General features: G+C 38.8%; 8 protein-coding genes across 12 annotated transcripts; 4 read left to right on the forward strand and 4 right to left on the reverse strand.

Annotated features, from left to right (window-relative positions):
- The first annotated feature begins 436 nt into the window (after positions 1-436).
- On the forward strand, positions 437-2,130 carry LOC147926021 (uncharacterized). The gene is made up of 2 exons (XM_087489820.1): positions 437-1,189; positions 1,711-2,130. The coding sequence occupies exons 1-2, from the start codon at positions 784-786 to the stop codon at positions 1,782-1,784; spliced, it is 480 nt and encodes a 159-aa protein (XP_087345946.1). The 5' UTR covers positions 437-783; the 3' UTR covers positions 1,785-2,130.
- A 51-nt stretch (positions 2,131-2,181) lies between these two features.
- LOC147926022 (reticulon-like protein B22) lies at positions 2,182-3,799 on the reverse strand. Its single transcript, XM_087489821.1, has 4 exons — positions 3,633-3,799; positions 2,934-3,075; positions 2,686-2,755; positions 2,182-2,502 (listed from the first exon to the last, which is right to left on the reverse strand). Exons 1-4 carry the CDS (start codon positions 3,797-3,799, stop codon positions 2,387-2,389), a joined length of 495 nt encoding a protein of 164 aa, XP_087345947.1. The 3' UTR covers positions 2,182-2,386.
- LOC104752313 (V-type proton ATPase catalytic subunit A) lies at positions 3,658-8,930 on the forward strand. Of its 2 annotated transcripts, none has more exons than XM_010474419.3 (21): positions 3,658-4,170; positions 4,346-4,488; positions 4,764-4,890; positions 5,024-5,079; positions 5,174-5,230; positions 5,348-5,459; positions 5,547-5,584; positions 5,714-5,815; positions 6,003-6,059; positions 6,153-6,224; positions 6,309-6,410; positions 6,493-6,555; positions 6,635-6,767; positions 6,883-6,989; positions 7,095-7,289; positions 7,459-7,545; positions 7,635-7,739; positions 7,923-8,020; positions 8,117-8,195; positions 8,303-8,391; positions 8,486-8,930. In XM_010474419.3, exons 2-21 carry the CDS (start codon positions 4,411-4,413, stop codon positions 8,598-8,600), a joined length of 1,872 nt encoding a protein of 623 aa, XP_010472721.1. In that variant the 5' UTR covers positions 3,658-4,170; positions 4,346-4,410; the 3' UTR covers positions 8,601-8,930. The 2 variants fall into 2 exon arrangements, with proteins under 2 accessions (XP_010472721.1, XP_010472722.2); XM_010474420.3 differs by having other exon boundaries at positions 3,803-4,170; positions 4,408-4,488.
- Positions 8,931-9,109: 179 nt separating this feature from the next.
- Positions 9,110-11,694, forward strand: LOC104752314 (RNA pseudouridine synthase 3, mitochondrial). Of its 2 annotated transcripts, none has more exons than XM_010474422.2 (9): positions 9,110-9,621; positions 9,789-9,863; positions 9,962-10,120; positions 10,230-10,277; positions 10,389-10,469; positions 10,550-10,666; positions 10,764-10,865; positions 10,941-11,099; positions 11,192-11,694. In XM_010474422.2, the coding sequence occupies exons 2-9, from the start codon at positions 9,795-9,797 to the stop codon at positions 11,567-11,569; spliced, it is 1,113 nt and encodes a 370-aa protein (XP_010472724.2). In that variant the 5' UTR covers positions 9,110-9,621; positions 9,789-9,794; the 3' UTR covers positions 11,570-11,694. The 2 variants fall into 2 exon arrangements, with proteins under 2 accessions (XP_010472724.2, XP_010472723.2); XM_010474421.3 differs by having other exon boundaries at positions 9,115-9,608.
- Positions 11,695-12,100: 406 nt separating this feature from the next.
- Positions 12,101-16,137, reverse strand: LOC104752315 (uncharacterized). The gene is made up of 16 exons (XM_010474424.3): positions 15,981-16,137; positions 15,751-15,876; positions 15,620-15,648; positions 15,491-15,528; positions 15,289-15,376; positions 14,909-15,014; positions 14,724-14,794; positions 14,367-14,436; positions 14,194-14,256; positions 13,710-13,781; positions 13,495-13,596; positions 13,189-13,263; positions 12,971-13,066; positions 12,626-12,742; positions 12,487-12,543; positions 12,101-12,385 (listed from the first exon to the last, which is right to left on the reverse strand). Exons 1-16 carry the CDS (start codon positions 16,113-16,115, stop codon positions 12,326-12,328), a joined length of 1,305 nt encoding a protein of 434 aa, XP_010472726.2. The 5' UTR covers positions 16,116-16,137; the 3' UTR covers positions 12,101-12,325.
- Positions 16,138-16,205: 68 nt separating this feature from the next.
- Positions 16,206-21,791, forward strand: LOC104752317 (pyrophosphate-energized membrane proton pump 2). Its single transcript, XM_010474426.3, has 15 exons — positions 16,206-16,454; positions 16,909-17,234; positions 17,422-17,625; positions 17,736-17,887; positions 17,976-18,123; positions 18,201-18,333; positions 18,663-18,835; positions 19,012-19,132; positions 19,656-19,843; positions 19,929-20,366; positions 20,474-20,638; positions 20,715-20,870; positions 20,962-21,073; positions 21,169-21,388; positions 21,477-21,791. The coding sequence occupies exons 2-15, from the start codon at positions 17,136-17,138 to the stop codon at positions 21,574-21,576; spliced, it is 2,409 nt and encodes an 802-aa protein (XP_010472728.1). The 5' UTR covers positions 16,206-16,454; positions 16,909-17,135; the 3' UTR covers positions 21,577-21,791.
- Positions 21,653-22,811, reverse strand: LOC104752316 (uncharacterized). Its single transcript, XM_010474425.3, has 3 exons — positions 22,556-22,811; positions 22,338-22,438; positions 21,653-22,223 (listed from the first exon to the last, which is right to left on the reverse strand). Exons 1-3 carry the CDS (start codon positions 22,651-22,653, stop codon positions 21,763-21,765), a joined length of 660 nt encoding a protein of 219 aa, XP_010472727.1. The 5' UTR covers positions 22,654-22,811; the 3' UTR covers positions 21,653-21,762.
- A 164-nt stretch (positions 22,812-22,975) lies between these two features.
- On the reverse strand, positions 22,976-25,772 carry LOC104752318 (uncharacterized). Of its 3 annotated transcripts, XM_087490056.1 has the most exons (8): positions 25,115-25,767; positions 24,766-24,903; positions 24,433-24,678; positions 24,218-24,337; positions 23,899-24,081; positions 23,589-23,806; positions 23,238-23,497; positions 22,976-23,152 (listed from the first exon to the last, which is right to left on the reverse strand). In XM_087490056.1, the coding sequence occupies exons 1-8, from the start codon at positions 25,667-25,669 to the stop codon at positions 23,109-23,111; spliced, it is 1,764 nt and encodes a 587-aa protein (XP_087346182.1). In that variant the 5' UTR covers positions 25,670-25,767; the 3' UTR covers positions 22,976-23,108. The 3 variants fall into 3 exon arrangements, with proteins under 3 accessions (XP_087346182.1, XP_087346184.1, XP_010472729.2); XM_087490058.1 differs by having other exon boundaries at positions 22,976-23,497; positions 24,766-24,868; positions 25,115-25,772; XM_010474427.3 differs by having other exon boundaries at positions 22,976-23,497.
- Positions 25,773-25,775: the final 3 nt, after the last annotated feature.

The raw sequence follows: 25,775 nt of genomic DNA on the forward strand, positions 1-25,775 counted from the left end.
AGCAGAAATCGAACTCAGATCGTCTAACGAAATCCCCAAATCACAAAAGAGATTGAACCAGTACCAAAACCCCAAAAATGAAGTAGATGATCGAAGACAAGAGAAAAAAACCCAATCTGAGAAAACGGAACGAATAAGACGTCGATTCGCACCTGAGAGAGTGTGTACTGTAATAAGCTTCCGGCGAGAAAGAAAAACAATCAAGGAAAATAGTTGGAGCTGTGGGAGTGACAGTAGAAGACGAAACGGAAGCAACACTCAAGTAGCAGCTGAGATCCCATATCCGTAGCTCACTCTCTCACACTCTCTCTATCTCCGTCGTGTGGATCCCGATCGAGATCTCTTTGAGCCGCGCAACAGTTGGTGCGTTGTCTCAATCTCACTCTCTCTCTCTCCTCTTCCCCACTTTTTTCTCTCAAAGCGGTGGAGATTTTTTTTTTTTTTGTTGTTGTTGGGACAACCAACCGAGGAAAAAGAAAAAGAAGAGAACACACTTTTTTTTTTTTTGTTTTCCTTCCCTGTCAAAATTTCATTGGTAAGAGTTTCGGTAGTTCTATCTGAATGTGTTAAAAAGTAAGGGTGTATACTGTAATTATTATCAACATGAAGCCTTTTCTTATCAATTATCATATCTTAGCTACCAATTATGTTAATAAACGAGTGAAAAAAGAAATGAAATTGCCTAATGTCTCTTTTCTCCTTATCCGTTGGTTAAAAAAAGAGTAGAAAAAAGGGAACAACCAAACCCATCATCTTTTTGTTCTTTCTCCTAATCTCTCTGCAATGGCTCGATCTTTCTCTCCTTCACTTTCTCTCTCTCGGTGCCGTTTCGTCGCATCTTCTCTTCTCCCTTCATCTCAAACCGTATTTTTCCGATCTCAATCCTCGAATCGACGGTCAAACCGCAGAGGTGAGCTCTACGAGATCGATACCGCCGCATCGTCGCAGTCGCAATCGGATCCTCTTCTCCATAAGTTGGAAGATGCTGTCCACCGGATAATGGTACGCCGATCCGCTCCGGATTGGCTCCCTTTTGTTCCCGGTGCTTCTTATTGGGTTCCACCTCCTAGATCCCAGACTCATGGGATCGCTAAGCTCGTTGAGAAGCTGGCCAATCCTATCTCTGATGAAGAATCTATTTCTCTCTCATCGGTTCGAGGATGGCCTTCCTCTGATTACTTCATCAAAGGTTCTTTTTATATTATTACTTGTCTGATCGTATGTGCTTTGTTGTTGATGAATCTGAATCTGATTCGTGGTTTTATAAAAGCTTTGGTTTTTACATACCAAGAATCCAACTTTTTTTGCGGTATCTATTATCTGCATTGGCATTGTAACATTTTAGGTACATTTAGGCTTATCGTTATTGTTGAAAGTTATTACTGGTTTCGATTTCACTGATGGAAGTTGGTTACCACCATCAATAATAACATAGAGAGTCTTTTCGATAGGTATTGTGGTGATCATGGGACAAGTTTCTTCTTTTATGGTTGAGAAGTTGAATTGTAGTGTTAGTTGTCTTGTTGCGATGCTTATTGTCGAATAACTTACTCAGTTTGAATTATCTTTTAGATATTTCATATTTGCATTACTTCAGTGGCGTGGTCTTAAAGATGTTTTTTTTTTTTTTTTTGGGGTACAATGTTTCTTGAATGTTTTGGTCTTTTGAGCCTCTCTTAAAACCTGATCTGCCTCTGTTTTTAATTACAGGCGTACAGCCTCAATCAATGGAAACGGAGGTGGCTTCAAATACTGCATCTCACTCTGAGGACGAGGAAGGGTAGACCCCATAACTCGTCGAACCAGTGTTTGGGTAAGAGATGAAACAAATATCAAAACTTTGCGGGCTCTTCAAGATTTGTAGATTTTAAAAAATAGGAATCATTGAAGATTCGAATCACCAAGAGCAGCTGCAAAGACGTGACATGGTTTAGAGTTTAGACTCTTTGATAGGGTAGAGTAAGCAAACCTTTTACAGACTGATCAGATCCTATCCAGTTCTGAAAATGTAAATTCAAATAAGAAAAGGTGTTGTGGCTTAGCCCTGTGTTTTCATGTAATCTTCCTTGTAACAGTTTGTTGAATCATGTTTATAACAGTTTCATGTGTATATATGCGCATTAGCTTGCAGATTCGCTCCTCATAGCACTTTTTGCAGACGGTTTTGTTTGATGCAGTGTATGCCTAAAGATCCGTAAATACTGTGAAGAGAATAATACAGTTAATTTAGGATCTGTAATTACATATGGGGTGGAAGGGAAACATTATCATTACAATTTCCACCAGACATTATACAAATCGAGTGTACATAAGGTGAAGCTACTCTGAGGCTATGAACATGTGACCATGAGTAAAAAAAACAAATAAAGACGAATGCTAGACAGCTTTATTTATCAGAATTTGCTTCTTGTTCTAAAATCTCAGCATTTCCTCGTTTTAGCACACAGTTTCCAAGAGATTGAGAATTCTGACAGAGCATGGAGAGACAGAACAAGCATAGTCCTGTTTCAGGGAGAAGAACTAGTCAGAGATCATTGGTTTGCAATCATGAAGAAGGGTTTCCCAAATGGCCAATTTCTGACAAATGCTATGGAATCCGACATATTGGTATGTAATGCTACTCATCCGACTTCCACATTTAAGTGAAACTTTGTAAAAATTTGAGATGAAATGTGAATGCTTTACCTGCATAAGCAACGGTTACACCTGATATGAGTCGCCCAAGAGCTGATAAGAAGTAAAGGCAGATTACGACCTAAAACGAAAGGAAAAGAGAAACATCTTCAGTATAGAACACAATTACTGAGTTAAACAATCAGCAATGCACTTATATGATAACTGAGTAAAGACAGAAGGGTTCTAAGAAAAACTCTGTGGTAATATATTGATGCCAATCTTGTACATGGTAAGTTAGTAACTAAAGAAACACTTGCCTTGACAAAAAGTCTCTTGTCATGTCCTGTTGCTGCAACCCTGAGAACACCCTCTGCTGCTCCAACGGTATTAGCTAAACGAGCAACAATGTTACTTGCTGTGTCCTGTGATATTTGCCACTCTAGTGGATCCACTGGTACCCTGGAGAAGAGTTATAAAGTTGTAAACCATGTGGTTGAAAAAGCAAGGGTCTTGAAACCGATTATACACTACAGAACAGACGATCATGAAACCATAGCCAATTCTAGGATGATTAAAGTAAAGTGATAGGAAGATGAAACATGTTAAAGTAAGTCGAGGCACCACCGATTCTCACCCAAAATAAGTAAAGAGACTTTAGTTTCAGTTCATGCCTTTATAGTTTGTGAATGTGCATCAAAAACCATTGTAACAAAAGAAACCAAAATCCACAGGGAGAAGACATGAAATCTAAAGCAAATCAGTTTCACAAATCAAATTTACATCACTAATTGCAAAAACCCTAATTCGACAAACATATGGAGAGAGCAATCACACTGCGATTTACATCACTAATTGCAAAAACCCTAATTCGACAAACATATGGAGAGAGCAATCACACTTTCTCGCAGATCAAACGAGCCAAATAATGTTCCCCGGTTACTAGAATCAGAGACCGAAGAACAGAATCCAACACAGTAAACAGAGAGAATCGATAAATTTAGTCTAAAAGAACTTACGAGACATTGAGTTGGCGAAAAAGGAGACCGAGAATGGCGAGGGAGCATAACAGAACAATGAAAACATCGGCGAATAAGGAGAGAAGGGTTGCGTTGCGATATGCACAGTGATAATACACAAGCGTCCCGCTAATCAGTAATCCCATCGCCTTCCCCATTTCTCCCATCTCTCTCTCCCCCACTTGATAAATAAAACTTGCTTTCACTTTCAGAAATCTTTTCCCGAGAAAACAAAACTGATCACTTTCTGTGATTTTTACGGCTTGATCAGAGAGATGATTCTCAAGCGTGTGTGTATGTCTTTGTTGACTAAACGGACTCACTTATTGGGCCGCAATTAGATGTAATAAAGCCCAATAAATAAAATTGTCACGTGGCTATTAACGACAAAGTCAGATCTATGAGCGTATCGTGTGGAGTTCTGTACAGGATCGCTCCACGATTTGTCAATCAGATCAACTTCTCTCCAACTCTTTCAATATCTACGTGCCTCCACCTCTCTCTTCTTCTTGTGACCACTCTTCCTGTCTGTTCACTGGTTAGGATCTCTATCTCTCTCTCTATGATCCTTTTTGTTTCTTTCTGATTTATTGAATCGTTCTATTTGAGAAACCTGGAGTTTGATTTCTTATTCCTCGATCTCTGATCTCTATTTCGAGGCGTTGGCGATTTCTTTTTTGTTGTTTGTTTGATCGGATCTCGGCATTTTGTAGGAGGTAGAATTTCGATTATTTTGGTCGATCGGATTTGAGTTTTTGAATCTCTGATTGCTCAGAAAATGCCGGCGTTTTACGGAGGAAAGCTTACGACCTTCGAGGACGATGAGAAGGAGAGCGAGTATGGTTACGTTCGTAAGGTATTATCCCGTTTCCGTTCGATCTGGTTTCAATTTGATTTTTTTGCCTGTTCTGCGATGTTAGTTTTTGGTGATGGATGGATGAAATAGATGATCTGCTTGCCAGGTGAGAACTAGATTTGATCTAATAGTTCTTAGTTGATTCCGCCTCGGTTTAGTAGCTCGTCTGTGATTTTTTTCTGATCTGATCTGATAAGTTCTCAGAGATTTCATGTTTCTTTGTCATAATTATTTTTTCGTAATCAGATTGGTAATATACAAGTATTGGGATGCAGGTTTCAGGGCCTGTTGTTGTTGCCGATGGTATGGCCGGTGCTGCTATGTATGAGTTAGTTCGTGTTGGACATGATAATTTGATTGGAGAAATCATCCGTCTTGAAGGAGATTCTGCCACTATCCAAGGTTTGTTTCTTCTCTTTGTGCTTCTTAGTGTAATTTACTTTACTGCCTTATTTTATCTGTTAATTACTTGCATCTGGGCTTCTGTAGAAGTAAGATATCTTAACTAAATACTTGACAATTTCCTTTTTATCAGTTTACGAGGAAACAGCGGGATTAACAGTTAATGATCCTGTTCTACGAACGCACAAGGTTCGTGGTTCTCTTTATCTTGGCTTTCGTTCTTTTCTCCTTTCTATAGGGTTATTCATCTGTAGCTAACGTATAACTTGGCCTGTAATTACAGCCACTTTCTGTGGAGCTTGGACCAGGAATTTTAGGAAATATCTTCGATGGAATTCAGGTTCAGTTGGATTTATATTCTTGCCAGACATTAAGTGTTTGACGTTTATGAAGTTATTTTACCATTACAAACGGCAGACTGTAGCTTCTCACGAGTCTTTGGTTTCTTATCTCACAGAGGCCTTTGAAGACTATTGCGAGAATATCCGGTGATGTGTACATTCCTCGGGGTGTGTCTGTCCCAGCTCTTGACAAAGATTGTCCTTGGGAGTTCCAGCCCAATAAATTTGGTAATGTGTTTGACTGCATATGTCTGTCTATTGAAGTGTTCATATGGTTTTAATCTTGATGGTCAACTAAATTCAACTTGTTTGCAGTCGAGGGAGACACGATAACTGGTGGTGACTTGTATGCTGTAAGTTTATTGATCTCTCCTAAATCTGCTTTTGGCAAGGGAACATATTTTACACAGTTACTGTGGTGTTTCCTTTGTTTACACTGGGGATAGTTTTTTCTGATAGTCAAATACAACTCTGGATTGCAGACCGTCTTTGAGAACACTTTGATGAATCACCATGTTGCCCTTCCTCCTGATGCCATGGGAAAGATTACTTACATTGCTCCAGCTGGTCAATATTCCCTTAAGGTGAGTTTAAGTTGCTCTCCAAAAAATGATAAATTTATACATTTTGAAATGTTTATTTTCCTGGATATCTTCACCTTCAACGTTTGAGTTAATATATGCCTAACTTGATCAATTGGTAATCACTTGCTGTTGGAGATCATTTTTGCTTGTTGCTCATGGTTGTTTGTCGGTGTTTTTCATTTCCCAGGATACAGTGATAGAGCTTGAATTTCAGGGTATCAAGAAATCTTACACCATGCTTCAGGTTTGCATGAATCTTTAATCTTCCTACTTGCAAGCGTAAATTTTTAAGCTATTTGGTTCACCTATTAAATTGGTCTGGTTGATATTATGTCAGAGCTGGCCTGTACGTACCCCTAGGCCAGTTGCATCAAAGCTTGCTGCCGATACTCCTCTACTTACTGGGCAGGTGATTGCTCAATTAATTTTTCTTACAACGGTAATAGTCAATTGAAGATGTGTGTTGTTGATTGATTTCTTTTCCTGTTGTCAGCGTGTCCTTGATGCCCTTTTCCCTTCAGTTCTTGGTGGAACCTGTGCCATTCCTGGTGCTTTTGGCTGTGGGAAAACTGTTATCAGTCAGGCTCTTTCCAAGGTAGGTTGTGACACTTTGGTTTGTTCCACTTAATTACTGGATATATTGAATTTCCAAAGCTAATTTGTTCTTTTATACATAGTACTCCAACTCCGATGCTGTTGTGTATGTTGGTTGTGGAGAGAGAGGAAATGAAATGGCTGAGGTATATTTCTTCTCATTCTGAATCTGCAAATTGTTCATACAAATCAGACATTTGATCTGATTGGTTTCTCATAAGTTAGGTTCTTATGGACTTCCCACAATTGACAATGACGTTGCCTGATGGCCGTGAGGAATCTGTCATGAAACGTACCACACTTGTCGCCAACACCTCTAACATGCCTGTGGCTGCTCGTGAAGCCTCAATCTACACAGGTAATGTTCAGGAATACAGAATTAATGGTTTTTGATGAAGCCCATTTCCCAACTTCCAATGACAATTTGTTAAATTACGATGCTCATTTTTTAATTTTTCTAATGTTAACTCCAGGAATCACAATCGCTGAATACTTTAGAGATATGGGCTACAATGTTAGTATGATGGCAGACTCAACTTCCCGTTGGGCAGAAGCATTGAGAGAAATTTCAGGACGACTGGTAATCTTTTGCATTTCACTGTTGCTGCCTATATGGATGTCTTTGTTGTCCTCATCTCACTTTTTTTTTTCAATTTATTTACACCTATTTTGCTTTGTTTTCTAGGCTGAAATGCCTGCCGACAGTGGATATCCTGCCTATCTAGCAGCTCGTCTAGCATCTTTCTATGAACGTGCTGGTAAAGTAAAATGTCTTGGTGGACCAGAACGTGATGGAAGTGTTACAATTGTTGGTGCAGTTTCACCTCCGGGAGGAGACTTTTCAGATCCTGTGACTTCTGCGACCCTTAGTATTGTGCAGGTGATTATTTCGTTCATGGCTGCTTCCCTATCTTCCATTGTAGATTGAGAGGAACCAGATGGTGTTTGGTTTTAGATCTGCAGCAGACTCGTATTAGCATGGTTTTTCTCTACTTTGAAGTGTTTAGTGCTTACTTTTCCATATTTGTTGGTTTTCTTTTCTTCTGCAGGTCTTCTGGGGTTTGGACAAAAAGCTTGCCCAGAGAAAACATTTTCCCTCTGTTAATTGGTTGATTTCCTACTCAAAGTATTCAACGGTATGCTTATGTATTCTCAGTTTACACCTATCTTGGTTTACTATCTCGAATCCGTGTTTATATAAAAAGTTACTTTTTCTTTTCTTCAGGCGTTGGAATCTTTCTATGAGAAGTTCGATCCAGATTTCATCAACATCAGGACAAAGGCCAGAGAGGTGTTGCAGAGAGAAGACGATCTTAATGAAATTGTCCAGGTACGGGTCACTTACTAATTTCGTGACTAATGAACTCTTGTCTCAGCGATTTATATTTTATTGGTTTGAACTATATTCTTTTGGCTTCTAAACTTGACTCGAGTTATAGAAGAAAGTCAGGCTTAGCACATAATTCTTTCTGAAAGGAACTTGTTTGACCCGCGCATTGTGCTTTGCGTGCAGCTTGTAGGAAAAGATGCGCTAGCAGAAGGTGACAAAATCACCTTGGAAACAGCTAAGCTATTGAGGGAAGACTACCTTGCTCAAAACGCGTTTACACCGTAAGATTTGTTGGCTTCCTTCGTTTTGGTTTAGTTCTTTATCTTTCTCTCTCAACGGTTGTTCACATTTGAATCTTTTGGATGAATCTTTGACAGATATGACAAATTCTGCCCTTTCTACAAGTCTGTGTGGATGATGCGTAACATTATCCATTTCTACAACCTAGCCAACCAGGTAAATAAGATGAGATGATTCGTAAATGATCTACTAGGCTAAGTGGAGATTTAGGTCAATTGGTTTGTCTATATTCAGTAAATTCCATTAAATGTTGTCATACACAGGCGGTTGAGAGAGCTGCTGGAATGGACGGTCAAAAGATTACTTACACTCTCATCAAGCATCGCTTGGGAGATCTTTTCTACCGTTTAGTGTAAGCAAACTAGTTGCTTTCCTCTCAGTTTATCTGTAAATTTGTTACATAGCGCTCTAATGAAATGGTCTGAAATCCAATATGGAAATTACAGGTCTCAGAAGTTCGAAGACCCAGCAGAAGGGGAGGATACACTGGTGGCAAAATTCAAGAAATTGTACGACGATCTCAGTGCTGGATTCCGTGCTTTGGAGGATGAAACTCGGTAAGCTGTGTCCGCTCCACAGCGAGTATAAAAAATACTCCCAATTGGGTTGTTTTTGGAGAAAGAGGTTTCATTCATGTTCTCTTTCTTGTGTTTTTGAACCAACAACTATCATAGTGGTCAGTATTTTATTTATCGGTTTGTTCGGTCGATTGAGTATTAGCTCTGTGAGCGTCACGATTCTCCGGCTGTGCTTGTGCTGCGCTGTGTAATATGTTTGATTCGTTGTTTTTATGTTTTTATTTCGATGGTAATAAGGTACAGCCAATATAAGTCATATATTTGATTTGATATATACCCTTTCAATACAATAAGTTATTGTTAATGTTCAAAACCTATTGGATATAGTTGTTATCTCAGAGTACCATCATTTTGTATTGTTTTCTCAATTTATGGTTTGGTCTAAACATAATAATTCGGTAATGGGAGGGAAATTGTAAATCACAAAATAATTTACTGTCCAATTACTTGAAGCTTAACTGAATTTTAAGACCGTGAATATTTTTTTAAAACGACCTAAGTTGGATCGATGCGTCAATTAGTAAGAATCGAAAGTCCAACAGGCCCATTTTAGCTTTCACAGTTCCGTTCTCTCTTCGTCTTCTTCGGCCGTAGCGCGCGAAGAAGATCCGCCGTTTAGCCGGCATTCTGACCTAGAGACAGAGTCCTTCGGTCTTCTGATAAACACCCCATGTTGAAGGCTAAGACAAGCTTCCGTCAGATATACCTGGCCGTAGTAACACGGCGGTACTCGAGAGTCGTTCCGCCGCCATCGTCGGTGATCCGCGTGACAAACAACGTAGCACATCTGGGACAACCGAAGCAAGGACCATTGCCACGTCAGCTGATATCACTGCCGCCATTCCCCGGTCATCCATTACCTGGTAAAAACGCCGTTGATAACGGAGACGACGGAGATAGCAAAGACCATGTCACAGCCATAAGCTGGGTCAAATACTATTTCGAAGAAATCCATGATAAGGCTATTCAAACTCATTTCACAAAGGGCCTTGTGAGTGCCTCTGGTAAAACTTTTGATTGAACTATTTCTTTTGGAATTGTCTAAAGAGATTCAGATAGACTCCGCAAATTATTTTTAACATTTGTACTGTTTTCTCTATCTATGAAGAGACCTTCAAGATGAATTTCCCTAAATTATATTCGCAGTGGTTGAGTTTTACCTTTGTGGTAGGTTCAAATGGAGTTTCGAGATCGTAGGAATGCTTCAAGAGAGAAAAAAGAAGATGGAGCTAGACCCATGAGAAATGTACAATTGATCTCTGTTCTTTTTTGTTGTTATTGGTGTGATCATTCTCGTGGATTGGGTTTAAGAATAGTGATAGCATTGTACACTTTTATCTGCAGATTAAGCATAGCGAGGTAATGCAAGTTGGAGATAAAATCTGGTTGCCTGTGTCAATCGCTGAGATGAGGATTTCTAAGAGATATGACACTATACCAAGTGGAACCTTGTATCCAAACGCAGACGAAATCGCATATCTTCAAAGACTTGTCAGGTTCAAGGTAACTCCCGTTTGAGAAATTCTTCTGGATTTGCTTATGTTTTACTCTGGTCTCTTTTTGGTTGATCTTATATACACAAGTTTTGACCTTATTTTTCTATCTACTGCAGGACTCTGCTATTATAGTTCTTAATAAGCCACCTAAGCTTCCAGTCAAGGTAATAGAGTTTTCTATTTGCTCCTGCAGAATGATTTCATGGGAGGAAGCTGTTACATTCTCTTGTTGATTAAGTAGCCGCTGCATACTCAGTTATCTTTTTTTGTTTCAGGGAAATGTTCCTATACATAACAGCATGGATGCACTTGCAGCTGCAGCTTTGTCTTTTGGTAACGATGAAGGTCCTAGATTGGTAAACTCGATTTTTTTTGCTTTATAAGTTATCTTGATAGATTGTTTTGGTTTCTGACTTCTTTGACTTTCATTGGTTAGGTACATCGTCTTGATAGGGAAACTAGTGGCCTCTTAGTAATGGGTCGAACCAAAGAAAGTATTGATCATCTTCACTCAGTGTTCAGTGATTACAAGGGGAGAAACTCAAGCTGTAAGGTAAGAAGGACTTATCTGAAATTATGAACCAAGCACACTACGGTCTAGTAAGGAAAGGTTGAGCTTAAAGTGACTCGTAAATATTGCACAATCCTAGGCTTGGAACAAATCTTGTGAAGCAATGTATCAGCAATATTGGGCATTAGTGATTGGTTCTCCAAAGGAAAAAGAAGGACTAATTTCAGCTCCTCTTTCAAAGGTATTTATCTCATTATAACCTCTGCTAGCTTACACACTGCTCGTATCTGAAAATGATTAAAAAACCTGTGTTCAGGTGCTTTTGGACGATGGTAAAACAGACAGGGTGGTTTTGGCGCAAGGTTCGGGCTTTGAAGCTTCGCAAGAAGCAATAACAGAGTATAGAGTATTAGGACCTATGATCAATGGGTGTACGTGGTTAGAACTTCGTCCTATTACTAGCAGAAAGCATCAGGTACTTATTAAACTTTGCTATCCTCTTTAAGTGTTTTGCGATAGATTATGTTTTTGTTTCTCTCTTGATCAAATTTACCTTCTAAAAAACAGCTACGTGTACACTGCGCTGAAGCTCTTGGTACTCCAATAGTAGGGGATTATAAGTACGGTTGGTTTGTTCACAAGAGATGGAAACAGATGCCTCAGGTTGATATTGAACCAACAACTGGGAAACCATATAAACTGCGGAGACCAGAAGGTCTTGATATCCAAAAGGGAAGCGTTTTGTCAAAAGTTCCTTTGTTACATCTCCATTGCCGGGAAATGGTACTTCCAAACATTGCCAAGTTCCTCCATCTCTTGAACCAACAGGAAACAGAGCCGCTTCGCACAGGAATCATTGACAAACCAGATCTCTTGCGTTTCGTAGCTTCAATGCCTAGCCATATGAAGATCAGTTGGAACTTAATGTCTTCATATTTGGTGTAGCTCCTTTTGCTACCTTTGTATTATTTAGGTAGCAGTTCCTAAACTTCTTGGTTTTGCCTGCGGCTTAATATTCTCAATTTGTATTGTACAGTAGTCTCACATATCAATCTGACTCGTATTAGTAACTCACAAGCCGATATGATCACAGTTTGGAATATCTATCCACAAGGGTTTGAAAAAAAAACTCTTCTCTTCGTTGGTTTTGGCTATCCTTATGCGGATTACAAGTTTTCCTTATAATCAAACTATCTAATACTAGTAATCTAAAAGCGTCAGATTTGTTGTTCCGGCTGTGAATATATAACCTGAGCTCATGATCTGTGTGAACAAGGGAGGGAGAAACGACAAAAAATATACTTGATTCTGTATCTCTAGGGTTCGAACCGAAATGTTCACTCGAATTCCCAACTAGATGAACAAAAAGAATCAGCCTCGTTGATGATATTTGAACAAGCCTGGATTTAATATCAATTAAAGAAAGTTAGGGCTGAGATGACAAAACAGAACAAATTACGGGTTTATAAGTATAAATACATAAACAATAGTGGGTGCCCATTTAATAAATAAATCAAACGACGCCGTGTTCTTGCTTACAAAACAGACCGGATTGATTTGGTTTTGCATCTACTATCTATCTAACCTCAGTAATTAACCACTTGAAATACTGAGGTTAGAAATATCTGTAAAACAGAGTAATAAAATCAAAATCATAAAAACAAAACATATACATTATATATACACAGAATCAGAGAGTAATCACAGTTTGGAGTATCTATCCACAAGGGCCTTAGCTTTGTCTGGTGCAAAAAAGCGTGCCTACACATTAATAAGTTAGGTGCGATGTGTCATATATCTTTTTTCCTCAGTTGGAACCGTATTGGAATGAAAAGAAGGTTTAATGAGTTCATATGATTCACCTGGATGAACATTCTTTCTGCATCTCCTCTGCTTCCATTTTCTCTCAGTATGATTCCCTACAACACCATTTCACATGGAGTTTATCGGCAAGTATATCTGAGTAGCTCAACTCTTTTGAGGTTGGGACGAGAAAATTACCTTCGCCAAGTAGCCTCGGAAGTCTTCAGGATGAGCAGTGATAAGCTGGTCATAAACAGCTACGGCGTCGCTGATATGTCCCCAGTCTGAATAAGCTTTTCCGAGAAGCAACTCAACCTGAGCAAATATTTCCCCCAACGTTTATAATCAGTTAGAGATAAAAGCCACAAAAGTATAGATCTTCATACTATGTTACATTATCGTATCTGGTTTCTTCGGATGTAAAATATGAAACAGATATGCCATCAGGAACAAAAAGAGATGTCTATTTCAACAAGGAACTGGTTATGCTAAGACAGTGCCAGAATAAAATGTTAAGAACCCATTTCCAGGAAACCAAGTTACCTGAATTGGGAGATTTGTTTCATCTGTAACACTGTCTGCTGTGCTTGTTTTCTTTGTATTCAGGAGTTCACGAGTGTCAAGAAGAAATTTGACAGCCTGAGAATTACAACAAAAGTGAAAAGAAGTGGATCCAAGGAGATGTTTAGAGTATTTAAGAGTAAGCTTCTTAGACAAAAAGGTAACACATTTCTATTCATATCTGATGGAAACAGATTTACCTCGTCTGGTTTATTAGCAGCTAAATACGCGTTCATGAGGCCTCGTGTGACTTCAAGATCAATCCCATTAGAAACCTAGCGTAAGAAAAAGTAGAACATCGCTATTATAGATAGCAAAATTGACTGTCCTAACTCTGTTCACAACATATATACATGATCGTAGCAGTTATACTGGGCATAAGTTCAAATCTTATGTCCCCACGACAAAATTCTTCCGGCAATCTTAATCTGTATCTACTATTAGTTTAATGCAAGTGAGAAAAGCTATGAAAAAGAGTTTGATCCACGAAGTTTGAGAGTATTTACCTTTTCTGAGATTCGGTATGCAGCAATACTACCTTCATAGTTCTTAAGTTCATAATTTACTTCTCCAAGCAGTCGAAACACGTCAGGGTCAGTTGGTCTCTCCTACAGAACAAGAATCCCACTTTGTTCACTATTAGCTAAGTCTCTTATCAGCATGTTCTTGTGAAACGAATGACTTGACATAAGAAAAACATAAAAGCATGAGAGAAAAAAACCTTAGCCAGTTTCTCAAGAAAGGCAGCAGCCCGTGAATACTCTCCTAACTCACTCAGTGTCACAGCTGCGCCCTGCATAGTGCCCCAACTTTAAGAATTTTTCTAGCATTATAAATAAGTCAGAAGAGGAAGCGTAACTTGTTTTCAGCTTACTATGTGTGCGTTAACAACTTCAGTGAATCAGTTGAAGCGAACAGAAAAAGTTTCATGTAATTCAAGATATGTGGAGATTAGACTCATTCCAGAAGAACAAAATCAAAACTTAAATAGAAGTGAGGATTTTTAAATATGTGAAAATGAGAAAAAAACAGATAACGAGTTTTTGGAACCAAAAGCATTTCAAAATTTTCCTGATCCTTAGCTGCCTGGTTATTAGTTTAAGTTGATCCCTATTATTGTTGGCAGCCTACAGGGAGATGAATGGCTAAATTGCCGATACAGAAGATATATAATAGTATGCACAACAGAACATGTCTGCACTCACCTCCAGAGCAGTTTGATCCTTAGGAGTGCCATTGAGAGTTGTTTCAAACTCTTTGAGCCTTTGCTGGAAAAATAAAAATAAAATAAGAATGTTACACCGTCTCTCGCTTTTTTCGAATTGTCAGAGTTCTTGAACAAAGCCTTCATGAAAAAGACATCAACCCCTTATATTACCTGAAGCGTGGCTTTCTCTTCTTCTGAGATCTGATTTTTAACTACTGTTGTGTTCTTAGTTGGACTCTCACTGAAAAGTGGAAAACAAACTTGTTCAAAATGAGACCGGCTAAATTACCTGACAACGTGACTTGGTATGGCAAAAATGTGAATCACGGAAACCAACTCATATGATGTCATCAGAAACTTTACAAATACAATTACAAACTGGAATGAAAGGAAAAAAAATGACAAGCAGTAACATGGTGTAAATGACAAAGTTATGACTTGGACTTGAAGCTGCCTTCATTATAGTAAAGCTACTTAAAACTGTGATCACATCAAAATATCTTACGAGTCATGTTACACATAACGCACCTTCCCGTGGGAAGAAAGTCACCAAGAGCAAAAACCAAACCAAATACAACAACAGCTATGCCAACTCCAACCTGTCATGGCATGGGACCAAGTATTTTCATTATGTTATGTATGTTACTTATAGGCTTCAAGTGGTTGTAGAAAAAAAGCAAAATAAACACTTGCAAGATGTTATGTATGTGTACCTTAGTACCAAGACCAATTGTTTTCTGGTCAGACTTGACTGGAGCATCATAGTCAATTGGACCAAATTCTTGAACTACTTCCGTCTTTTTCTGCTCAAGAGCTGACCTAGTTCATCAAAGGAGCAGAGGTCACAGAGAAACATTCCATACCAGTTGGTGGACAATGATCTTGACTATGTCTAGGGGGTGAGGGAAATAGAACGCAAGACACATGATCAAAAAATCAAGAAATGAAAAAAGAACCAAACTTTCATAGGAAGATCATGTCGTTGTGGGTAAATTTTGAAAGTCAAGTGTGATTGTCAGAGGTTTCAGGTTCCTTTTTCTACGTAATCCTATTGTATTGTTCTAAAGCCAATAGAATCATAAAACATGTGTACCTTCTGATGTTTTCCAGCCGTTCCTCGAAGTCTATATCGAAAGATCTACCAGATTTTCCATCAAATTGAGTATTCAAACCAGGTGCCTCTGCAAAAAAAAAATGGAGGAGTTCCTTCAGCGAAAATAAAAGCCAGGCACGAATACTGAAGAGCTGTAACATCTGTTACTTACAGTATGCCTTAAAAATCAAATTATACTTACTTCTGGGTACAGAAACAGACTGTTTCGAAGATGATTTCCTGCAGACACACAAGTCCATATGAAAATATAACAGACAGCACTGGAGAATTCTGAATGCTAAAACAAACAAACAAACAAAAATAACTATACCTTTGCTGTAATGCCGAGTCTTTCTCTTCCTGTGATGAGATTTCACAATTCCATCTCAGTACTTTGAATCAATAAAATAAGTTGAATTAATGGAAGGACTCAAAAGGAAACATCAAAAGCAAAGTAAGAACCTTTTTAGAGCCAAAGCCACGCTTAGGGTTAGAATCAGAGCAACGTATTCGAAACAAGATAAGCTTTGAGTTAAATGAAACGGCGGTCGTCGCCGCGGCTAGTGTCATCAACATCCTCTGCTTGTCCTAACCAAAACAGAGAATATGTTAAGAAACTTAGTAAGATATAATGTTACGAAACGACTAAGCAATTCGTAAGCTTTACAAATTACAAAGTAAAAATCACGTACAGCGTCCGCCGGAGATTGACGACGATGATTAGGCGAGCTCTGTGATCGGACTGATAACGTTAGTGGTGGTGTTCTTTCTTTACTCTGCAGATTACATGGGCCCCGAAAGCAAAACATAAGTCGGGCTAGGCCCATTATACTAGGATGACCTAATATGTTAAATATATCAAAACTTATGGGTCTGTTAGATAATTATATATAATTCGAGCTATTAAGTGGCAGCGTGTCATTGGATAGGATGTGTCACTAACTCATAAAATTAGACTTGTACCACTGTGTGAAGTGGTAAAAAAAAAACAAAAAAAAAAATTAGGAAAAGTTCTCTGAAAAGTCTTCGGGATTTTTACGGAGAAAAAAAGACACAGAGGAGAGCGCTTCTTCGGCTAGGACAAGCTTTCGCCAATGGCGGTTTCCTTCTGATCACTCACCGGAGCCGCGATTTCTTTTTGTTTTCTCTGTTTCTACCGATTTAGGGTTTGTTTCCGGAGAAACTCTTCATATGCTTCTTCTTTGTTTTTTTTATTTTTATTTATTTCGTTGATTCGCCTATCCATTATCTGACTAGATCATGTGAATTTCTCTTAGCACTGAAGTCAGATCTAACGACGATTTCTCGATTGAAGTAATGCAAAGTCCCTTGCGTTTTTTTTTTTTAAAGTTTAGTATCTTACACTATAATCTTAGTCGATTAGATCTTGGGGGTCTCATGTGTTGCTTGTTTATTGCGTTTCTTTTTTCTTTCTTTCTGGGGAATTGATTGTAGAAGCATTTACAGTCTTGGTTGATGATGAAAAATATAGCTAAACCTTACTCTAGAACCTTACTCGGATGAGTCTGATTTTATCTAATTTGAAATTGCTATTTCGTACTTGGTTGGTAGATAAAGAGAAACCATCACGACTTAATACTTTTCCATTTTTTTTTCCAGAAATTTTGTTTATGGTGGTGGCAACTCTACTGAGAAAGTTTGAAGAAGCTGGAACTAAGATAGATATCTAGAGTTAGAGGTTTCAGACTAACTTGTGCTCGTTTTATGATGTGCTGTTAGCATCTGGAGAAAAAATTTGTAGTGTATCTAAATTCAGCGTCTGAGTTCTGGGGCGGAGTTGCCCCATAGCACTGATTTTATTACCCCTCTACCCATAGTCTGAAAACATGATGATGGATGAAGATATTGAGCAGGCCAGTTTGATGTCTTTCAATGACAGGCCTAGGGCTTTTCCCAGCATGCGTAGTAAAACCTATAGTCCACTGGTATTACTCTAATTCCTCTCTTTCTTGACTTCTTTTCTTATTGGCTGCGTCAGATCATTAAGATGTGTTTTATAAAAAAACTTGTGTGATGTTATAACCGGTTTCCTTCTATATCATCTTAGTTTCTTGAGCATCTCGTTTTCCTCTTCTTTGATATTGTATAAAGTTCAGTTGTTTTTGCTGGCAGATATTCCGGATTCTTAGGAAATTAAATGTCCGTGTCCTTTCTATAATTCTGCTTTTCTGCTTTGGAGCGATCTTTTACGTGGGAGCAAGTACTTCTCCCATCATCGTGTTCGTCTTCACAGTATGCATCATCAGCTTCCTTTTGTCAATATATCTAACCAAGTGGGTTCTTGCGAAAGATGAAGGCCCGCCAGAGATGGTTGAGGTTAGCTCACTCAAATTCTGTGGTGTTAGTCAAGATGTTGACATCTTTTCTCCGTTGTTCTCATCAAACTTCTTTAATTCTAATTTGTGAGGTAATTCTCTTACTTATAGATATCAGATGCTATTCGTGATGGAGCTGAAGGGTTTTTCAGAACGCAGTATAGCACTATATCAAAGATGGCCATTTTGCTAGCTTTTGTGATTCTTTGCATATATCTATTCCGTAACTTAACTCCCCAGCAAGAGGCTGCTGGTTTAGGAAGGTGCAGATACATGATTACATTCATAGGATTTATTTTATCTTTTGAATTGTTGTGAATGATGCTTACCCATATTACTATTTTGCTGCAGGGCGATGTCTGCCTATATTACTGTTGCTGCATTTCTTTTGGGGGCTCTGTGCTCAGGTGTTGCTGGATATGTTGGAATGTGGGTATCAGTTCGTGCTAATGTGCGTGTCTCCAGTGCCGCCAGACGTTCTGCGAGAGAAGCATTGCAGGTTTTTCTATATTTAATCTATTTTCATAACCTGACGTGTACATGTTTCCAAATACTAAGTTGGTGATATAAATGCAGATAGCTGTTCGTGCTGGTGGGTTTTCAGCCCTGGTTGTTGTTGGTATGGCTGTGATTGGTATCGCCATCCTCTATTCTACATTTTATGTTTGGTTGGGTGTGGATTCACCAGGCTCAATGAATGTTACTGACCGTAAGTCCCCTGTTCTGCTGTCTGTGAAGAATCCATTTATATTTTGTGTGCATATTTTGTAATCATTGTACTGAATTTCAAAATGTTATTTTTATCTTTTCAAAGGATGATTTTCAGACATGAGCATTGTTTTCTTAAATATGTCATGAATTGTGTTGATCGTTATTGAGATGAGGTATCCAAACAATTCTAAGATTTTCAGTCAACCCTATAATCTATATGTATGTCTCTTGACGTATTGACCACAATTTGCATTTGCATGGACGATAGTGGAGGTATTTACTTGTTATTGTTAGACTTATTGATTGAATTTTCTTTTTCTCGTACAGTGCCTCTTCTTCTCGTGGGATATGGTTTTGGTGCTTCGTTTGTTGCCTTATTTGCTCAGTTGGGTGGTGGAATATACACTAAGGGTGCTGATGTTGGGGCAGATCTTGTTGGGAAAGTCGAGCAGGGTATTCCCGAGGATGATCCTCGTAATCCTGCTGTTATTGCTGATTTGGTATTTGATCTTTGTCCTTTTTGATTTTGACTTTCTTGATTATCTGTGATGTCCAAACATGACATCCTTGTTTGGGGCATGTATCAATCTAGAGTATATATACCCAGCAAGTTGAATAAGGGTTTACCTATGTTTTCGCCATTTAGGCTTTTAAAGTTATTTTCATCTTCTTTTAGGTTGGAGACAATGTGGGGGACTGTGCTGCTAGAGGTGCTGATTTATTTGAAAGTATAGCTGCAGAAATCATCAGTGCAATGATACTAGGTGGAACAATGGCTAAGAAGTGCAAAATTGAAGGTTTGTGAGCCATCTCTCTTTAAAGTTACTTCTGGCTCATGCAGTATATAACCTATGTTTGAGTTCCTGACTTATGTTGAGAAAATTAAATGCACTGCTGAAATGCAAAGTTAAGAAGAGTTGTGTGGAGAGTTCAAGCTCATAAATTACATTCTGTATAGAGAATAATCTACACTTTATGGTATGTTTTGGTCACTCCTTGAGGATGTGAGGGTACATTGTTACTCATTAGGATTTGAAATATCGATATAAGTTGTATTAATCTGCGTATGCATTATATGAAGATTGAAGGAAGACTACTTTTCATGACTCCTTTAGCAAGTTACATTTGACTGCAGTCAAATTTTTCTGTAACATTCCTGACCATTTCTAGCCGTCGTTGTTAGACTAGCTTATTTTTTTTTGCAATTTGATGTTAGGAAGATAGGAAATACATAGAATAGTAAAAGTATGTGGTGATAAAGATCCTATTAAACCTCTTGTTCATGCTTGTTGCTTACTCAAATTTTTTTCTGTTACGCAGATCCATCGGGCTTTATCCTGTTTCCTCTAGTTGTTCATTCTTTTGACTTGATTATATCATCAATTGGTATTCTATCAATCAAGGGAACACGTGATGCTAGTGTGAAATCTCCGGTAGAGGATCCTATGGCTGTACTTCAGAAAGGATATTCTCTGACTATTATATTAGCTGTTTTGACCTTTGGCGCGGTAATGTTGCAACACACAAATCCTTGTGCAATTGCGAACAAATTATACGCTTTATTCTTCTGACAGCATTATTCATGTTTCGCAGTCGACTCGCTGGCTGCTTTACACTGAACAAGCTCCATCCGCATGGTTCAATTTCGCCCTATGTGGGTTGGTTGGCATCATCACGGCCTATATCTTTGTCTGGATATCCAAATATTACACAGATTATAAGCACGAGCCTGTTCGGACGTTAGCTCTTGCTAGCTCGACTGGTCATGGGACTAATATCATTGCTGGGGTCAGCTTGGGCCTGGAATCGACTGCTCTTCCAGTTTTGACTATAAGTGTAGCTATTATTTCTGCGTATTGGCTGGGAAATACCTCGGGGTTAGTGGACGAAAATGGCATTCCCACTGGAGGTCTATTTGGAACAGCCGTTGCTACCATGGGAATGCTAAGCACTGCAGCTTATGTTCTTACTATGGACATGTTTGGCCCCATAGCTGACAACGCTGGTGGGATTGTCGAGATGAGCCAGCAGGTAAAAATCTCACATGATTGGCTTGAAAAGCTCTTATGTTCGATCTTTATTCTTATGTAGAAATAATATAATTTCTTATGTAGATATAATATAATTATCTCCTGCAGCCAGAAAGTGTCCGTGAGATCACTGATCTTCTTGATGCTGTTGGGAACACAACAAAAGCAACAACGAAAGGGTTTGCCATTGGATCTGCTGCACTTGCGTCATTCCTTCTCTTTAGTGCGTATATGGACGAGGTTTCAGCGTTTGCTAATGTGTCTTTCAAAGAGGTAAATGTCATTATGCAAATTTGCTGTATTCCCGATGTTGAAACAGCTTCTCATGCTCATCCTCGGTTTAAATCAGGTTGATATTGCTATCCCAGAAGTCTTCGTAGGTGGATTATTGGGCTCCATGCTTATCTTTCTATTTAGTGCTTGGGCATGTGCGGCAGTTGGTCGAACTGCACAAGAGGTTGTCAACGAAGTAAGAAGACAATTTATTGAGAGGCCTGGCATAATGGTGAGCATGTTTTTTCCTTTCGAGTGCTTCCCTTTTTCTTATTTATGGGTTTGTACTGTTGTTGACTAGCAAAACCAATATCATGTAACAGACGTACAAGGAGAAGCCAGATTATAGTCGCTGTGTCGCCATTGTCGCATCTGCAGCTTTAAGGGAAATGATCAAGCCAGGAGCTTTAGCTATTGCATCACCCATCATAGTTGGTAAGTCAGTAATGTTCCTTAGTCCATTTTTTTTTGCTTCCTGTATTGAAACCACAAGATTGTGACCAAAACAAACCTCTTGTTCTCTCTTTCAGGTTTGGTGTTTCGGATCTTGGGTTACTACACAGGACAACCTCTACTGGGAGCAAAGGTTGTAGCTTCTATGCTCATGTTTGCAACAGTTTGTGGTATCTTAATGGCACTTTTCCTAAACACCGCGGGAGGTGCTTGGGACAATGCAAAGAAATACATAGAGACGGGGGCACTTGGGGGTAAAGGAAGCGAAGCCCACAAAGCAGCTGTGACTGGTGATACGTAAGTATTTTGTTCTATTTCAAAACTCAGATCAAAGTTGTATTCCTAGATGCTATTTCTCATTATAAATTCATCTGGAAAATTGCAGCGTGGGAGATCCATTCAAGGACACAGCCGGTCCATCCATTCACGTCCTCATAAAAATGCTCGCGACTATAACTCTCGTCATGGCTCCGGTTTTCCTCTGAAAGTGAATTATTACTTATCCATCCCCGGCTTGTTTACTCTCTTGCACATATTCAAATAGAGAGGGAGAGAGGTTGGTTATAAAATTATTCACATGGATTAATGGTTTTGTGTTTCATTTCATCTGAATAAATGAGATAATTCTGTTTTTGAGTTTAGAGACGCTTTTAAGGAACTATAGAGACATTTTAATCAACCACATCTTTGACTTTGAGGATCTTAACTCTCCTAGATTTCCTCGTTCTGGCACTTATTCTTCTTGATTTGCCTCCAACTCGTACGGACATCTGTCTACTCGGTAGCCATATTAGGCGGCGGTTGCTGCCATGATGGTGATGGTTGTGTTTGCTTCCTCCTAGTCTGTTTCTTCTTCTCCGCTTTGGTCTAATGTTCTTTCTTCGACTGGGACTGACTGATGAACTCGATTCGTCATCACTGGAGTAATCGTAGGTGGCAGCTTCTATATCACCGAGTCGTTTTCTACTACGACGGACCCGTTTTACGTTAGTCAAACTGTGCCACAAGCAACTAACCATCTCTCCGATGGCGAACCAGTACGCTGCACAAGCGGCACATGACATTTTGCAAATGCTTTTAACAACACACTGGCAGATTCCAATCTTGAACAAGAGGGTGATGAACATCAAAACTGAAGAAAAAAAATAAACAAATACAAAAAGAATTATACAGAAAATAAGAAAAATAGTTTTATAGAATCTAATAATGATTGCTAAATATAGAAAAGAGAAGGAGAGAAGGTTACTAATGAAACAGAGGCCTGATATAAGCACCAGTTTGGCGATATCAGTAAGACAGAAATGTTCTATGAAACATGCGAGATCCCATGGTCCCGTGCATACATCTCTACAATAAAATAGAACGAAGTGAAATCATCAAAAGAATGGCGATAAAAAGACCAACCAAATCAACGATTTTTCCGACAGTTGTTGGGTCCTTTAAATTGAGAAAAGGAAATCTTACAAACAGGATCTTCCAAGTGTGGCTTTGAGTGGTGCTGTGAAAATATTGCCGATAAAACCTCCGATGTCCGTTGATGCTTTGCCTAGAGCATTTCCCATTTTTGCTTAGTCCGTGAGAATTGTAATCAATCAGTGACTCGCTCGATTCCTTCTCTGAGAATATTCAAAATATGAATATGAATGAGTGAACTTATTCGCATACAATTTCCTCTGTTTCAGAAATAAGAAAAAGAAAGAAGAAAGAAATAATAAAAAGCGAGAAACCGCTTCGAAATTAGTTATATTATTATTATTTTTTGTTTCTGTAAACGTTTTTTAAGAAAAAAAAAATGTCATGCCATTCTTATGAAAGAAGCGTACGCTGCTTAATAAAAATAAAACTAGTGTATGTTGTTTGCTGTGATTCTGTAAAGAAAAAAAGTGTGCAAAAGCTCAAAGAATTTTTTATTCATTTTTTTTTTTTTTCGTATACAAGAACAGTAGGTACAGACACTAGCGGCTATATGAACAATGTACACAGTGAGACAGACAAAACTGAAGAAGCTTCAGAGATATCACCAATTCCATAACATAGTGATCTTCTCAAAGAAACTTTGGCCTACAAAATAACTAAGACGTTTCGTGGTGAGTTCGAAGCTCTCCTAACCCCAAGAAATCAGCAGCAAACTCTTCATCATTTTTACCTAACATTTCCTGTAATGTACATTCTATGTTCCTCCCTTTGAGTACCCAAAACCGCGGTTTTATCCTTTTCTCCAGCGAGTAACTAAAGTACCTTGGGTATTCTATTACCTCTCTAACCGGCTTCTCCATACTGTTCAACAGAAACTCTAACTTTGGTCTCAACACTTTGTCGATGCTGTATCCTAATAGCGGTGAGAACTTGCGAATCATGAAGGCAAGCTCTCTCTCTGATATCCCAGTCTCCATTACGTACTTAAGCCTGTAAGGACATATGATTACTACATTAGGGGACATATAAGCTAGAAAATGATTCACTGAGTATGATGTGCTAGATGTGCAATGATAGATACCGTGGAAGTAGTGTTTTGTCTGCGTCGTATATGAGAAATTCCGGGTATTTCTTTATGATTCGGGGAAAATGCGTAGATGAAACACCAAAACGAGTGAGAAATCTGAGCTTTTTCTGCAGGGTATTGTCAATGCTGCAGCCAAATATTTCAGGACATCGACAGAGTATTTGACCCACGATTTCCTTTTGAAATCCCAAATCTTCCAAAAAGCAAACAACCTGTTACAAATGAGTGAATAATGTGGTTAAAGAAACAGTCTTGAACAATAAAAGAATGAGAGAATACACATCTTGGAAAGTGGTTTCTTTACCTTAAGAAAGTCTTGGGGTTTACATAACAAAAGCTGAGGCATCTTGGGTATAACCTTCCCCATTCTTTTATCTCTAACACCTAATTTATCAAATTCCTTCACCATCATCTCCATATTGCTCGCTGAGCAACCGAGAAGCAAAGGCCATCTCCTAATTCCGTGGTCAATATCCATTTTGAGCACCTAAGAAAGCAAAATCATAGCAAACCATGTCTTAGTAAGACCAATCATGGAACAGCAATGGTAATGACAACTTAACAAACACAAAACCACCAATTTATCTGATCGACATGATGTGGGAATAGTTCTATGTGCTTACCGATTCACTGTTAAAAAATGAGACGATATGGGAATAGTTCTCTTGTATGCTTGGTGAAAGAAGCCACGGATACTTCTGCAATATTTTTCCATAATCCTTGTTCACTACACTAACCTGAACCTATACAACCCCAATTTGCAATGATCAGCAACCAAAAGAAAACAAAGAAAGTGCAGCTCCATGCTAATTATGTACAATCAACCAAACAGGCGTACCTTCTCCAGAGCTGCGGTTACCCTTCTTTTGATCTCGTCAGTTTTGCTGAGCATGATAGGAGGGTACAAGAGAAGTACCTTGCCCGAGCAACCTTTAGGAATACCAATGCTTTCAAGAAACTCTACCATAGGCTTCATATCATTTTCTTCTGAAAGTAAAAGAAGCCGAGGGAATGACTCGATTAAAAATCTGAATGATGCATCTACAGAACCCAGCATGTCCAAACCTCCACGCCTTGCTTCAATCTAAAATACAATTAACATTCATCTTACTAAACAATATAGTGACTCTAGGGAAAGCTAACAGGAAAGAGAACACACACACACAAAAACCTTTTCGAAAAAGGAAAGAGTTTGCTGCACATCTTCATCAATAGGAATGGATAAGTAGAGCATCATTCGTCGTGCATACTTTCCAACAAGACCATTCTCATCACTGCCAGAAAAGAATATTTCCTTGAGGTACTTAACCTAAAAATCCAAATCCAAGATTAAGTACCATGCCAAAATCGAAATCCAAACTCAACCTAACAAAAACATACAACACTAGCAACTCGATTTTGATGCAGAATCAATATCTCTCTCTCTCTCTCTCTCTCTCTCTCTCTCTCTCTCTCTCTCTCTCTCTCTCTCTCTTAACGTATATTCTGAAATTGATATCGAACAACAATCAGTGAATTACCTTATGGAGAAGAACGGGAAGAGATTCAGAGGAGACGTAATGAGCCAAATACATAGCAGAAGACAAACTCAAACCAAGACTCTCTAAAAAGGCAACTTTGCCACCATCACCCTTCTGTTTCACCATATAAATCACTTTCTCCTTAAACCCTAAACCCTCAATTCCCTCAGATTCTTTACTCCCTTTCCACGAATTCCATTCCTCCAAATCCTTAACTCCATCAACGATCATTCGCGAGTACTTAGGACAATTCGAAGAAATGAAATCTGAATCGACCTCGGAGAGTCCAATCTCTAGTCGGAGAAACCCGGCAATCGATTCCTGCGCGAGAGAGGCGTGGTTTGTCTGCGACGAATTAGAGCTGCTAGGATTCGAACCACCGTGCTGCGAAGAGGCCGAAACAGCTACGCGGCCACTGTGGTTGTACCCCGAGAACAAGGTCACGCGACGAGGAGAGAAGAATAAGAGAGGGTTTGAACCAAATTTACAAGATTGTAAAGGAGGAGAAATCAATGTTAGGGTTTCGAAATTGCAAGAGGTATGTAAAAGCTCCATAAAACAAAACAAAGATTGACAAAGTTCGCTACTTTGCTTCTACCCACATCAAGAGGAAGAAGAGAAGAAGCTGTTGCAGGGTTTATCTATAGTTTATGAATTTAAA

Source organism: Camelina sativa, chromosome 16 (genome assembly GCF_030686135.1).
Source record: "Camelina sativa cultivar CO46 ecotype springtype chromosome 16, ASM3068613v1".
Classification (NCBI taxonomy): Eukaryota; Viridiplantae; Streptophyta; class Magnoliopsida; order Brassicales; family Brassicaceae; genus Camelina; species Camelina sativa.